This window comes from Cryptotermes secundus, unplaced genomic scaffold, assembly GCF_002891405.2.
Source record: "Cryptotermes secundus unplaced genomic scaffold, Csec_1.0 scaffold1054, whole genome shotgun sequence".
NCBI classification, from domain to species: domain Eukaryota; kingdom Metazoa; phylum Arthropoda; class Insecta; order Blattodea; family Kalotermitidae; genus Cryptotermes; species Cryptotermes secundus.
In genome coordinates, this window is record NW_019719379.1 from 726,601 (window position 1) to 742,105 (window position 15,505).

Below are 15,505 nucleotides of genomic sequence, written 5' to 3' on the forward strand. Positions count from 1 at the left end.
GTGTCGCCATCCAGCAGATGGGATTCAGGGGTGTCCAAAACGTATGAATTCTCGCAGAGAAGGAAAAAAATTGGCAAATTTCTTTTTGGAGTCAGTGCAAAAATTTTAACATGTTTTATACAATCTGTAAATTACAATATCTGATTCTATATTCTTTCGAGAAAAAAACAGCGTTTATTTCGTTCTTTTATCACAGAAATTGTAGAAATAGGAGGAAATTTAGTAAGTGACTACAGTTTTAATGGATCTCAAATAGCGGCCCTTTAAAGAATTCCGTACCGCTGGGAAAACATGAATTTAAAGGGCCGTAGGATACAGGTTAAGCCTCAGAAGATGTGTAAACAAGGAATTCACTAACTACTAACTAATTAACATATTCACCTGAACCAAAGATGAGCCCCACTCCCCCACCCACCCACATTTATTACATCTGATAAAAGAGAAGTTTGCCTTGAATTTGTTATACACCAAGAAAAATACTCTCATTAACCACTGAGCATATTCTTATTTCCAGCTAGTGAAGACAGAAACAGAATCACCAAGATCATTATGGTGACAGACCTCCCTTGCCTGACACCCCAAAAAAAAACCAATAAACAAATGACACTTAATTCTTCTTTACATAATTTTGAACAGACAGCAATGCTGCTACATGCTTTGACATACCCTACTCTTATCTTGAGAATTCCTTTGAACATTTCAGGATTTGTGGCAATGAGACGACCACAATAAAGTACAACCTCTTGTTGCAGCACAGCCTGTATAATATCATATGGCTGAATGGTAGAGTACATGACAGACTGGATCTCAGCTGGAGTCATAGGCTTATCAAACACAGTTTCTTGGTGTCCAATCACGCCCACAGTAAGCTGTAACACATAAGGAAATATAACATCATACTAAAGTATATCAAAATTTTATCTTAGACGTGATATTTTCATGTTAAACCTGTATAAACATAATATGTGGTACGGTCATAAAGTTCGTGGAATGTGCTTTATCACATTATATTACAAGGTGTTCACATACACTTACACAGAGCCATATCGGCCTTCAAAATAGTTGCCGTTGACCACTATCCAAGTCTGCCAACGTTGATATAGCTGTCGAAAACACTGCTGAAACATATTGGCAGTAAATTCCCATAACGCTTTGCGGCCATTCCACGAACTTATTGACTATGGTAGTACAAAGAAAGAATTATAAAAGTATATTTTTGTTCAAGGACAAGATTTAATGTCTGATACTCTGGAACAAATCCTTCTTAGAATAATTACCCATTTCCTTCAGCCCAAGAGGAAGTGGAAATATTAAATATTGAGAAGAGTAAGATGTAAAGTTGCCGGTCACGGAAGCCGAGCGGTCTAAGGCATGCACTGTCTTCGCTCGCTCAGAAGCCATGATCGTGGGTTCGAATCCCACTGAGGGCATGGATGTTTGTGTGCGTTTTTCTGTTTGTCTACAGGTAGAGGCCTTGCAATGAGCTGATCACTCGCCCAAGGAGTCCTACCAAATGTGTAAGATCTAGAAAAACTGAAGTGAACGGAGTTCATGGAGGTAGGCCTAGGCCCACTGGGGCTGTAGCGCCAAGGGGGGGGGGGAAAGATGTAAAGTTACAATCTGAGGACATCCAATTAATTTTCTGATGGTGATTAAATGGGAGGCAGGACTGCTCAGTCAGTATAGTGATGGGATACAGGCTGAACAGCTAGGGTTCAATCCCCAGCAGGGACAAGTTTTTCTCTTCTACACAGCATCCAGCCTGACTTTGAGGCCAAAGCAGCCTCCTATCCAATGGGTACCAGCGACCAGCGACTCTTTCTCCAAAGTTTAAGCAAACAAGGCACAAAGCTCACCTCCATCTAGTACCAAAGTCTAGAATGGTGGAGCTATACCACCACTCTCCCATATGTCTTCATGGTGTGGTGCTTAATTAATTAAGCAGACACAAATTTATGCTTTTTTATGATGATCAAGTACTATTAAAAACCGACATGTTTCAGCAATAATTGAACATTTTCAGAGTGGGGGGGGACCAGATGTTAAAGGAAACTTAAAAAATGTTATGTGTGAATAAAAGTTTTAAAATATAAAACTCATATAATTGTTATAAATCGTTAAAACTGGCATATTAAAGATCATTGATGTAAACCATTGTCAAATGTACCCTCCTTGATAACTGGCGCATTTGACAACACACTAGTCTCTTACGTTCCCCTTCAAAAGGTACAATTTTTATTTTGTCTGTCGATATTTTTAGATCATAATTTCTTGCCTACTTAACGCATGCAATGCTCTTTGTTAGCTGTTCTTTCCAAAAACAATTACCAGATATGTACTTTGGGGTATTAACCTTTACAGAGAAATTGGCTTGCAGAGAAATGCCAGTAACAGAATAGGTATCATTGTCTTGCTTTCAAGTGGTGCTGAGACAAATGCATATTTTATTATACCTGGTGAATAAATTTACTTCATTTTTCTCCTGTAAAAAATGGGATGCATGCCTCATAACAAGGTGTTGTACTTAGATGAACACAGCAAACAACTTAAGCTTCACATGGATCTCTTCTTCAAGTTTGAAAATGTTTGGACTTAGGTCACACAGAAAACATTTGACAATCACGCATTTATACAGACTCCTAATCCAGCATCTAAGATAACTACATCATGTCATTACCTGAGAAAATGGTGTTATGAAGATATACAGAATGTCCCAGGGGTTTGGTGCCATACTTCAGGAGTGTACTGAGGGTTCCCTATAGAATAACTTTGAAATAGGAACCCATGTCCGCAAACGCAAAATAGCAGCGCTAGGGCGGCATTTAAAATCATTTCGTTTAAACTTGGTGCCTCAATATCGAACTGCATTGTGTAGAGGAACAGCCATCCACCAGAACTCGTGCCATGGCCTAGATTGTGGGGACATCAAAATCAAGTTTTGGAGGATCCTGCATGACCAACAACTTTATCCACACCATCCAACGCAAGTACACGATGTACGAAGGGGGACCCAAAAATAACTGGAACCGACCTGTTGCGCGCGCATGCTTTGTAGGTAAGAGTTGTGCTGCTAGGTGGTGTTAGCTGGGGGTCTCCCGCGACTGTTAGTGAGCTGGCGTCAGTCTGAGTTAAGTGGTTTGTCTGTGGTGCTCTGTTGTGTGCGTTCCTGTTTCAACCCTTTGGCGATTAGTGAGATGGCCGACCAGAAGGAACAAAGAGTGTGCGTGAAATTTTGCTTTCTGTTAGGGAAAACTGCAGCCGAGACTGTTGGGATGCTTCGGCAAGCCTTTAATGATGATGCTTTGGGGAAATCACAGGTCTACGAGTGGTTTTCCCGTTTCAAATCTGGCAACATGTCAACAGAAGACATGCCACGCCCCGGGCGTCCTTCGACAGGAAGAAATGACGAAAACATTGCCAAAATCAAACGTGCAATTGATGAAGATCGTCGAAAGACCATTGACCAACTTTCTGAGGAAACGAACATCTCATGGAGCACGGTCCAGCGAATTTTAACTGAAGGTTTGAACATGAGACGGGTGTCTGCAAAATTTGTTCCTCGCTTGCTCGGAGATGACCAAAGAGAAAACTGCGTGAATGTTTGCCGCGACTTGAAGGGTGAAGTGCAGAACGGTCCAGAATTTGACGCACACTCTTTGTTCCTTCTGGTCGGCAATCTCACTAATCGCCAAAGGGTTGAAACAGGAACACACACAACAGAGCACCACAGACAAACCACTTAACTCAGACTGATGCCAGCTCGCTAACAGTCGCGGGAGACCCCCAGCTAACACCACCTAGCAGCACAACTCGTAACTACAAAGCATGCGCGCAACAGGTCGGTTCCGGTTATTTTTGGGTCCCCCCTCGTAGGTCCAGCTGACTTCATACCACGAGTTCAATTTTGTCAGTAGATACTGAACCAGTGTTTACATCAGCCCAACGTCCTGAATTACATGTTCTTCACAGACAAAGCGCAGTTTACGAGGGATGGCTGGTTCAGCTGTCGAAACAGCCATGTCTGGGCTGACAAAAACCCCAACGTTACTGTAGTTGGTTACCACAAGGTGCAATTTTCTGTCAATGTCTGGGCGGGCATCATTGGCAATCACTTGATTGGGCCTTTCCTCCTACAACTGTGACTCAATCGGCCCTTTTACAAGGTGTTCCTGGAACGTATCCTTCCGACTTTGCTAGAAGACATGCCACTGATTGTGTGAAGGCAAATGTGGATACAGCATAATGGAGCGCCGGCACACTTGAGCACTGTATCACGAGACTACCTGGATGCTGCTTTTCATGGTCATTGGATAGGAAGATGAGGCCCAGTGCCTTAGCCACCCCGATCCCCAGACTTGACACCTCTGGACTAGTTCGTCTGAGGCCATGTGAAAAGTCTGATCTACGACATGCATGTGGATAATGAATTCAAGCTGTTGGCCAGAATACTTGTTGCATGTGATGTGACCCATGAGACACCTGGAATATTTGAAAGGGTGCGCCAAAGTTTCTTTAATCAATGTAACGCATGCATTGAAAATTGAGGGCACCAATTCTAACATCTACTCTAGCAGGTGTGTCTTAAGAGTTTGGAGGGGGTAATATGCTTGTGCATGCTCTTCGACATTGAGGCACCAAGTTTAAACAAAATGATATTAAATGCCACCCTAGCGCTGCTGTTTTACATTTGCAGACATGGGTTCCTATTTCAAAGTTGTTCTATAGGGAACCCTAAGTATGCTCCTGAAGTATGGCACCAAATACCTGGGACACCCTGTAGAATGATGCCTTAATAAAAACAGAACACATAGCTTCTTGTGTCAAAAAGTGAATTTCTGTTACGGTATTCTGTGATGCATTCAAATGCAAATTTTTTAAGCAGATTACTACTCTTGTAAGTCTTATACTAGCCTCCATATTTCTGTCTAAACTCAACTGCCCTAAATAATCATATGATGAAGAACTGTTTGGACTTTTTTGCGTGCAACATTATCAGTGTTCAATGTACCTGCTTTCCATTGACTAAAACTGTCGTGATAAAAGGGCTGATGCTATCCACAGTGTGATGAAGCAGGCTGCTGCAATACCGCACAGCTACCCAGTATCGTAAGCACCCTGCATGATGGTACAAGTTCTTAAGATGGTCCTCAACTGCAAGCATAAACCAAAGCAACAGAATGAAAACTAAGTGTTTAAATTTATGCTAAAAATTTAATTTGCTTAAAAAGTTAACCTTTTAAGGGTAAAGGTATATCACTTCGCTTATTCTTTCTGATTGCATATGTCCATAATGAGATATCACTGTTTTATTAAAAACTCAGTACAGCCTCACAAAGTCCTTAGCCTGGCCAACATATAATTGGGACCACTGTTTGCATATGACCAGGTAGCATTTGCAGAATAACACTTTTGCATGCCAAGAAGTTCCACAGTAATTAACTAGCAGTCCTCTATCAAGTGCCTACCTAATAAAAAGGTTACAATATTTTTATGATATACCATTCTGTAACAAAACTGCTACTCAAGCAATTTCTTAATAAAATCAAATCACAATTCTTCAGCATATTTTTACACGTTAGTCCCACATTATTGGTTTTACATTACACTGCATGGTCAAATGTTTATAATTGTAAACTGACACTTGTAAACACTATATTCAGTGCTGTATTAACTTCACTACACTGGAACTGGTTAGAGTGGCAATAAATAGTGACAATAAATCCCTTTGTAGTGCTGATGTCAGGCACCTGTATGAAAACAGAAAACCCATATTGTCACCAACTAAACTAATGCATTTTTCACTTGAACAGACTAATTCCATAACACAAGATCCTCTCTGGTGGAAAAAGTCCATATTTTCATGGAATCTAGAGGCTTATTTATGTTAAAGAGAAGTCTGCTACTGAACCTTATCCACAATTAGCTGAATCTAGTGTATACTCCACACTCAGTCTCTTTAAGATCCATTTAAATATCAATCTCATATAAATTCCTTGGTCTTCCAAGTCTTTCTTCAAAGTATTGTGACCACAATACTGAATTAATCATTTCTTGCATGTATGCTGCATGCTCTGCTCAACCTTACTAATTCACTCAACCTAACAATATTAGCTGAAATGCATAAACTATGGGGATCCTAACTGTGAAAATTTCTCCAGTAATCTGTTATCACCTCTCTTATGAGCAACTACATCTGCAAGGACTTAATCTTAAACACCCACAATCTACACTCTTCCCCAAGGACAAGAAACCAAATTTCACAGAAAACTAAATATATATACCTTACATGTCAATGGAACAGTAAAAGACGATATCAGCTAGTCTCAAAGCTAAAATTTATATAGTATAAGATATTACTCAGCTTCACCTGTAAGGCCATTAAACTCGTACTTGAGTCCTTCTCGCTTTAGAAGCATTCCATATAACTGGCACCTGGCATATACCCCTTCAGTGTTCCGTAATGTATCCAATAATTCATGTAATGGTTTATTTTCCAGAGCCTGTACAATAATATTCACACATCAAAAGCATATCCTCTTTTACAATTAATGTTAATTTCCAACAGTGTGTGTTGTTCATATTTAGTAACCATTCAATGACTGAGACAATATTTTCAGTTCAGTGGAAATTCAGATTGAAGTCTTTTATCTTTTTATAAAAGTACATGGAATGTTCAGTTGATCAGAAGGTTTGGTCTGTCTGCTTTCCCATGTTTCATCTTCAGAACAATTCAAATGATTTCTGTGAACTTTGGTATTGTGGGTCTACTCCAAATGCTGTTGGGTTCATTTCATGTTGCCAGATTAGTCTCATGCAAACCCTACTTTACATGAAGCTGCAGTTTCCTTCAGGACACTCCTGAAAAACAGTTCATCAAACAAAGAATCGTCCTCAAAAAGAAATAGAGACCTGTTTGTTAATTAGCACGAATTAATCATACTGTATTCATGATATGACCATAAAATCCATTCCATACATAGGCATGTGAGAGTTCTTAGTGTTTAACTATTGTCCTTTGGATGTTATGTTAGTATAAGGACTTGAATACAGCAATCTGTGTAATGTTCTGGTTTTTAGAAGCCTACCCCAAAGAGAGACACTATTCATGAAGGCACATCTCTCATTGTACAACTTTTATACACAGCTTGAAAGTACAAGCAAGTATGACAAAGGCAGTAACTTTTCTGCATGTGTGATGATGTTCTCATATGCTGCCTTATAATAGAAAACCCTTTACAAGAAGTTCTAGGAGAGGTTTACAATATTTACCATGCAGAAAGAACTGCACTGCAACTCAGGAACTATTCTTGTTGTTCATGGTGGTTACATTTAACATCTCCAGGTTCATGGACTCCCACATGTATCATTTATTTGACCTTCTGAACACAATGATTGTGTGGCAAACAGTATTAAGAAAATTGTATTCTTGTACTAAAACAGCCTGTCTTTGGAATATCACACATATAAAACCATAATACACTAAACTATTTGAACACATAACTAAGTTATATTAAACAAACTAAAATGAAATTACATTATGCCATATGCTAGTTTCCATGTTATGAATTTAAAATATGGCTGAGGAAAAATCTGTGATTTCTCAAGGTCATGATCCATTCCATTAGCATACCAACTTGCACAGACGTTAATATCTACACATACTGAAATGAAGAAGTCAACATTTATATTCCAATTTAGTATTCAGTTCAAACCCCTATGGCTTCCTTCATGCCATACAGCATACTTACTAGCTAAATCAACATTTAATCCTAGTAATTTTACAGATGGACAAATAAATATTTAATGTTTCTTTCTTCATTGTTTTGGTGTACTGCAGACCAGTCATAACCTGTTTTAAGAGAACAGTAAAGTCGCATGCAGGAAAGTCACTTAATAAAATGAGGCACATACCTGAAATGTCTTGGGATCTTCAGTGTACTGTAATGCTCTAGGGACATCTGTAAGACTCTGATAGCCAATGTATTCATGTTCCAGTTGGCGAAACTGTTGAAATGTCATCTCAGATGTATCTACTGTGTTCATGAAGTCCAAATGTTCTATAAAAAAGGAAATTACAATATATGATGGTAATGCCATGTTTAAAAAGTTCTCTGCTAAGGAATAGAGCACCAAACACCATAAATGATCCCTGATATCCCTTACCAATGCAAGATGATGAGATAAGATTCTGTAGTCGTCCAATTCGAACTTTCATTCCATCACAATAGCCTTTTTTCAGCATGGCTAAGAGATCCAACATCTCCTTGAATTGTGGATCTCTGAAATGAGTTAGAAATATATATGCAAATAAAAGGAGAATTTTCAATTACAATTTACTGAAGAAAACAAATATACCATCACTTCTTACATCAATTATGCAATAAATGATTTAGAGAATCTCTTGTAGAATTCTAGGACTACAGTAATCTGATCCATCATGAAATAAACAAGCTTTCAAAAAAGGGCCAAATCCACTTCCTAACTGCATTTGATATTTTGATTTATGTGTAGGGTTTACATTTTTTGTTACTAATCAGCTATTTCAGCTAGTAAAATGGAACAACTGTGAGGTGTGGTGAAACAAGAAGCAGATACAATCTCATGACCAACCAGATCTCGGATCAGAAGACCATTACTTTATCAAGCCTAGTGATGTAGTAGCTAGTCAGAGTAGGTGTGCGTCAAATTATGTGTTGGGGGTTATTTAAAATTTTCATTACACAGCAACCCAATATAGTACACCCCCCCCCCTTCAGCTGAGGATGGAAACAGATCTAGTTTGTGAAGTTTTGTGTTCCCTAGTTTTTTTAGAACACTGGACAATGGACAAAGTCCAAAAACGCAGTAATTTCAAATATCATAACATATAGTTTAATGTGTTTTGTTTGTTCAAACTATTATGGTATTACGGGCGTTCGAAAATGATTGACACTAAATGTTTTTTCTTCACAGCAACCATTTATTGGAAAAAAATACACACAGATTATATTAGAGGTATCCCCCGCCAATGTCTGTGCACCTTTGCCATTGTTCCGGCAGTTGCCATATTTGCACAGGAAACCATTCTTTGAGGGCATACCGGCGCCACTGCTGGACAACTGCCTGAAGCTCGTCATGGGAGGTGAACATCTTACTTGCATGACTTGGCGCTGCTTCCCCACATACGGCTGCTAACCTCATGTGAATGTGTGAAGTAGCCAGTCCTTCCCTCCAGAGAAACTACACAGTCCACCGTTGCCCATGATTGTCTGCTTTCATGTTGTCTGAGTACTGTCCACGACTGCACCTGCACACCGCCACGAATGACGCAACACTGTTCAACCTGTGCGCAGTAGCAACGTCATCTCATGGCCATGGGCGGCACTATAGTATGTCTTCCCACATACACCGGCTCGCATTTGACACTGTACTTTTCCGGAGTTACGGAGGGAGTGTCAATCATTTTTGAATGACCAAAATAAATAACTAAAAACATGAAGACTTCTATTTTCTTGCATAGCTTGTGTAATGCAGAATAAAATAACCCTACTATAACAGGCCCTGATGATAAATCAGTACTGAGCAAACATAAACCAAACTGGAGAAGATTCTGCCCCACTGCCACTCTGTCCAACATAAATCCCACATGGACTACCCTGGCTTTCAACCTTCGCCTCTACAGTGAGAAGCCAGTGACTACCCATTTCAGTAATGGCATGACCAACATTCTGCTTTATCCATAGAAATAACTGTAAGTATTAACAGTTTCAGAACATTAATCTTCTATTGATAAGGAGCAGGATAATTCTAACTCACACCAATGTCTCCATTGCAACACAGTAAAATTGCCTCTGAAAAGACTGTTGGTTACAGTAAAAAGACATAATTATTTACTACCAAAATAAATCACTGTTTTTTCACCATTTACATCAGAACCGAGCATAGCAGACATTTACAGAGATATACCTCATATGTTCCTCTCGGATAAGAAGACATACTGTTGGTCGGCCAGAAAGTCTCCAGTACCGTCCAACAAACTGCAGTTCAGTTTTGATGTCATCAATCAATAATGCCATATCCCTATACAGATAGAACTCGGACACCTCAAATATCAATGGATAACACAAAACAGTCATTCCACAAACTCGATACACCTGGAAAAGCATAGACTCAAGTAGCAATATTGTAACTGATAAGTTTATTGTTTTATGTGTGTGTGTAACATGATCCATCACTTTCAGCGTAGGGTACAGATTGAGTATGAAGACAGTGCTGATGAAAATATCTGAATCTGGAAGAAATGGAAACAAATTTATATGCAAATTTATAATTCATACTTTTCAGCTCATAGTTTTAAGATTAAGGAAAGACATGTGACGGGTAAAACATGTGGTTCATATGAGGGGGAAAAGTGAATATAAACTTGTGGGAAGAAAACATCATGGAAAGAGACCATTTGGAAGATTTAGGAAAAAAACAGGATAACATTAAACTGTATCTTAAAGAAATAGGTCATGGAGATTTCAACGGCCCAGGACAGGATCTAATTGCAGGCTTCTGGGACAACGGACCTTCAGGCTTCACAGCTGTAGGTAATTTTTCAGTCTGTTGGATAACTACTAGTTATTAAAGATGGTTTTACATGATGGAATGGGTTAATCCATACAAGTGTTACATCTATTCTGCATTAAGTTTAAAATTATGACAATAGTGTGAAACATTTCAGGCTATTTATTTGGGCTTTGCCTAGGATATAAGAATAGATCTTCCCAGAGGCACAACAGAGTAGGAATCTCTTCTTACCCTCTTTACCTGAAGATAGAAATAGAACCCTTTCCCAAAATGTCCTACTTTTTACATGTAAAACCATGATTTGGGACAAAGTCCAAATAAATATCATTGAACGCCATTTTTCCTTATTAGACAGTCTGTCAGCAACATACCTTGCTTGTACCAAGAGCTCCTATAGGCCGAACAGGTCTTCCATTCAAATTAAGTTTGGAGTTAACACCGAGCTGTTTGTAAACTTTGACCAACTCTCTTGAAGACCATATCTGTACTGGTTCCACCTCATGAGGGGTTTGAGTTTGAATGCCATAAGTTGCCATCATTGCTTGGAGACGCATTGATTCGGCAATCAGTACTATTTGTACTACAAGATCCGTGGCAGTCCCTTGCTAGAATAATTTTAAAAATGCACCAATAATGGTAAAAAATATAGAGACATAGACTAATGTTTCTGTGGTCCCACATATTCAACTGCTTAATATGACTGTCATGCACCTGGACCAAATAATTCCTTCACAAATGGCCATCAAATCTCATTCTCTGCAATGACATATCTGGTTATGGGGTACCATAGCAGGAACAGAAGCCACTGAACACAGTATTTTTTTTACTTTATTCTCAATGTTCCATTTTGGAAAATTATTAAATAAACCACCTACACCACTTAATATCATTATGCACACAATGCATTTCAGTAAATGCCTGAAGAAGGTAAAATTTTTGTTGAAATCCACTGCACATATATCATGACACTGAATAATGTAAATCATTTAGGTAACAACATTCGCTAACACTGAAAACTTTCATATAAACTCAGTTCAATTGAACCAACAGATGTCCCTTTGTTTAAGAGTGATTTAATGTAGGATATAATTATCTCATTGGTAACACAATTAGCACTTTTTCTTAACATCATTGATCCATTAGAATTCAAACATTGGCAGAGAAAATGTATGAAATTTGTATTTACTTTTAAACTGAATGCAGCCACTGACAAAATATCACAGATGGCATCGAACATCTGATATGAACACAACACAAATGTAGCTACATGGAACTCTTATAAATTTTTCTGTTAAAAACTACATACAGGATGGTGATGCACAACTTTGATGTCATGCCTAAAAATGTTATAGTTTTGAAAATCTGTACTAGTGGAAAATATGAAGACAGATATTATCACTCATCCAAGTATTAAGCCCAACTGGCCAATTACAAGTATTACAAAACAGAATTTTGCATTACCACAACCAGTAGGAAGACCTAGACATAAAAGGGATGATAATATTAAAATTTATTAGAGATAGGATGAGGTATACGGACTAGATTGATATGGCTCAGAATAGGGACCAGTGGAAAGCTCCTGTGAACAGAATAATGAACCTTCAGGTTCCATAAAATTTTGGGAAATTCTTAAGCAGCTGAGTGACTGGCAGATTCTCAAGAAAGACTAAGTTCTATGGAGTTAGTTAATTATATTTATGAACAAAATGAGATTTCTCACACACTTATGTAAGCCACTCAATTGCAATGTTGCAATAGTAATGAAAACACATTTCTGTCTTGAATATTATGTGTAATCTGCCTCACTAATCTAGATTATCACCAAATTCAGACTATTCTCCTCCAAGTACAATTCAGACTAATGAGGTTATACTGTATCAGGTAACATTCATTTTACCTGAGACTGAGGAATCCTACTGGGGGTAAAAGGCAGCTGGTGCATAAGGCTGACAACCTTGCCACAATCTCTGAGCTGTCTAGAAAATGTGAGAGCCTCAACGTCTCACAACCCTATGGGCCTTCATGACCTGTTACAGGGATAGCTTTAACTTTTTTTTTAGCTGATTTAGATGCCATAGTTGGTACAGCAACTGGCCACATGCTGGACGACTGATGGGTCGAAATTCAAGTCCCAAAACAGATGTAATGGACAATCATTACAGGACGCCATACTGAATGATTTAAGGGTTCTAAAAATTTTGTAGTTAATCCACAAAGTGGATTATCGCAACGGCCACCCCATAGTTCAAGCGGTTAGTCAATGGCTTCCCACTGTGGTGGCCCAGGTTCGAATCCGGGACTGGTCAAGTGGGATTTGTTGTGGAAAAAGTGGTGCTGGGGTAGGTTTTCTTTGAGTGCTTCAGTTTCCCTTGCCGATCTTCATTCCACCAATTGCCCCACAATCATCTTTACCTATCATCTGGGGCTGGTACAATAGGCCAGAAGTGGCCGCAGTATAAGGGACTTAATCCCACCCCACTAGCAATAAAAAAAGAAGTGGATAATCCAGATGCCAATAATTGACAGCCTATTGTACAGTGGTAAATGCTATAAATTCTTTAGCATATTCCTTATCTAGTTTGTATTGCCAATTATCTGTTCTTTCATTTGTTGGTATGTTTGTATATAGGTTACCAACTTCAGGTAACATCATATTCATGTTATGAGTTTTGTCCATTCTTTTAATCTATCTTATGAAATGGATACATTTATTCATATGACACAATAGGAGAGGAAAATGTTATTTAACAATGTACTTCAGCAGCAAAGGTTAAGCAGTGCTGAATAAGATGGAGCAATAGCAGGTAAGAATTTTAAACATGGTAATGGCCTACTTCAGAGCACTATCTCAGCATTTTCCTATAAAGACTGAGGGAAAATCATGTCAGGAGAGCCAAAATTTGAACCAAGAACATCCCAGATACAAGTCCAAAACATTATTACTACACTTACCTGTTCAATCCTATACCTTGTAAAGACATCTGATATTAATTATATGGATTCATATGCAGAAACATTCATAAAATTAACTATAGTTGTCACGTGTTGGGTGTATAATGCAACAAATAACTTCACGCCTTATTGGATGTAGCGAATTTATTCCACTCGCTCTTACAATCACACAAAATACAGATCCACAATTACTGCCATCGGCAGTATCACAAATACTCTGACGAAAGATAGACAGCTATTGACCGGTTAACTGCTGGGCTAACTCGTAACTCATTACTCACAGCTGGCTAGATTCCAACTCAACTCGTAGGCAGCTGCCTTGAGAACTGTTGATCACACACTGACTCGTTCACTGCTGGCTGGAGAACTGTCTTCGGCCGCTGATACACTTTTAGCTAACTGCGACAACTGAACTCGGTGACAGCCACACTTCAACCCGTAACTCGCTGCTGGCTAATGCGTAACTCATAACTGCTGCCTTGAGAACTTGAGATCTAACACTAACTCTCGCTTGCTGCTCAGCCGGCTTTTATTCCGTTCGCTGTTGCCTGTTGCCCGTGTCAACAGCGGCGTTGTGTTGCGGTGCCGCGTCACAGTGGGAAGCTGTGCCACGTCACAGTGCGGGGGGGGGGCTACGTCACCGCGCGGAGGGGGGTGACGGAGTGCTGACTCACCCGCCACGTCACTGCTGGGTGGGAAGGGTTGTCCTCCATTGCGCAACATGTCACATTGCTCCCTCCTTAAGGCTGTTCATCCCGAATAGCCTAACAGTGCATCCCCGTTCCGTTTCTTTGGAGGCTGTGCTTTCTGCGTCTCCTGGCTACTCCTTGCAGCGATTGTTCTCCGCCCAGAGAATTTATAGACTGATTTGCATTAGAAGACTGTTCTTTAATTCCAAGGGCTCCCCTCCCTCAGCATGCTGAGGTTCGTAACTGGTGCTGTTTTAAACACTATACACTATAAATACTACATATTCCATTAACTGTACATCCCAATATACAAACTAAATAAAATACAAAGAAAACCATTTACAAAAATACCAAGACCTGCAAGCAACTCACATAATAATGCCCGCTTCAGAACTTGTAAAAAAGTCCACATTTGGGGTGGGGAGCATTTATGGCGCAGGCTGTTTCCCTCCAGCGATAGAACAGTGATAAGGATGAGGGCTCGTAGAAGGGACCTACAGATTATAATGAGCTGCATATTCCTCATTTGCAGTTTCACATGTGCCAGTGGTGAGAGAAGGTAAGCCCGCAGTGGATCCAGCTAGTATAAAACATAAGCTTTGGCACAGAAGCAACCCTAAACATCTCTACAAATTATGTTTCATGCAATGTGTGTTCATTCCATTAATTAAAAATATTCTACTTTATTTAATGCTCAAATTGTATATATCTAATCAATTAGTGCTTTCTACTTTCTCATATGCATAGCATACATGACAGAATACTGTAATCATGCAGAAAATTGATCTCAAGATTTTGAAGGGTCAGAATATTTTCAGAAGTCTTCAATGTGAAAAACTTGTTTCTGAAATGCAGACTGCATGTCTGAATGTGTATGTGCGCATCAATGTACATATGTATGTGTGTGTCTTGGTAGAACCTGAATGGTTTCACAAATTTAGTTCACATTTGGTATTCCATTACAGGCTGGTGTACAGTAAAAACATGGACCTGAACAAATATAGCAATTTTCTGGAAAACAATATTATATTTCAGCATCCTGTTACACTCACACAATATATATGGATAAATACCGTCTTAAGTGCAACAAATTTTATTGTAGTTTTTACTTCTTTTCCTCCTCCACACTACATGTTTCGGCCCTAAATGGCCATCATCAGGTGTGTATCACTCACGTAGCTGTTACACTGCTTGTTAAAATTTAAAATTACCAGTCTTTCTAATTGTATAAAATCTTTGTTAATCTACACGCGTCGATTTGATTTTTAAATTAGCACTTTTTAAAACTTAATTCAAGTTAAAATGTCTATAAG

General features: G+C 39.0%; 1 protein-coding gene across 7 annotated transcripts in view; it reads right to left on the reverse strand.

Moving 5' to 3' along the window:
- Window positions 1-15,505, reverse strand: part of LOC111866214 (probable phosphorylase b kinase regulatory subunit beta) — a 48,821-nt gene that overhangs the window by 6,793 nt on the left and 26,523 nt on the right. For all 7 annotated transcript variants that reach the window (XM_023855004.2, XM_023854968.2, XM_023854995.2 and 4 more), the window contains 7 exons: window positions 10,923-11,156; window positions 9,946-10,133; window positions 8,164-8,279; window positions 7,912-8,057; window positions 6,368-6,500; window positions 5,009-5,151; window positions 667-869 (listed from right to left, as the gene is read on the reverse strand). In XM_023855004.2, the coding sequence (XP_023710772.1) occupies window positions 667-869; window positions 5,009-5,151; window positions 6,368-6,500; window positions 7,912-8,057; window positions 8,164-8,279; window positions 9,946-10,133; window positions 10,923-11,156 (1,163 nt within the window). The remainder of the gene's footprint in view (window positions 1-666; window positions 870-5,008; window positions 5,152-6,367; window positions 6,501-7,911; window positions 8,058-8,163; window positions 8,280-9,945; window positions 10,134-10,922; window positions 11,157-15,505) is intronic.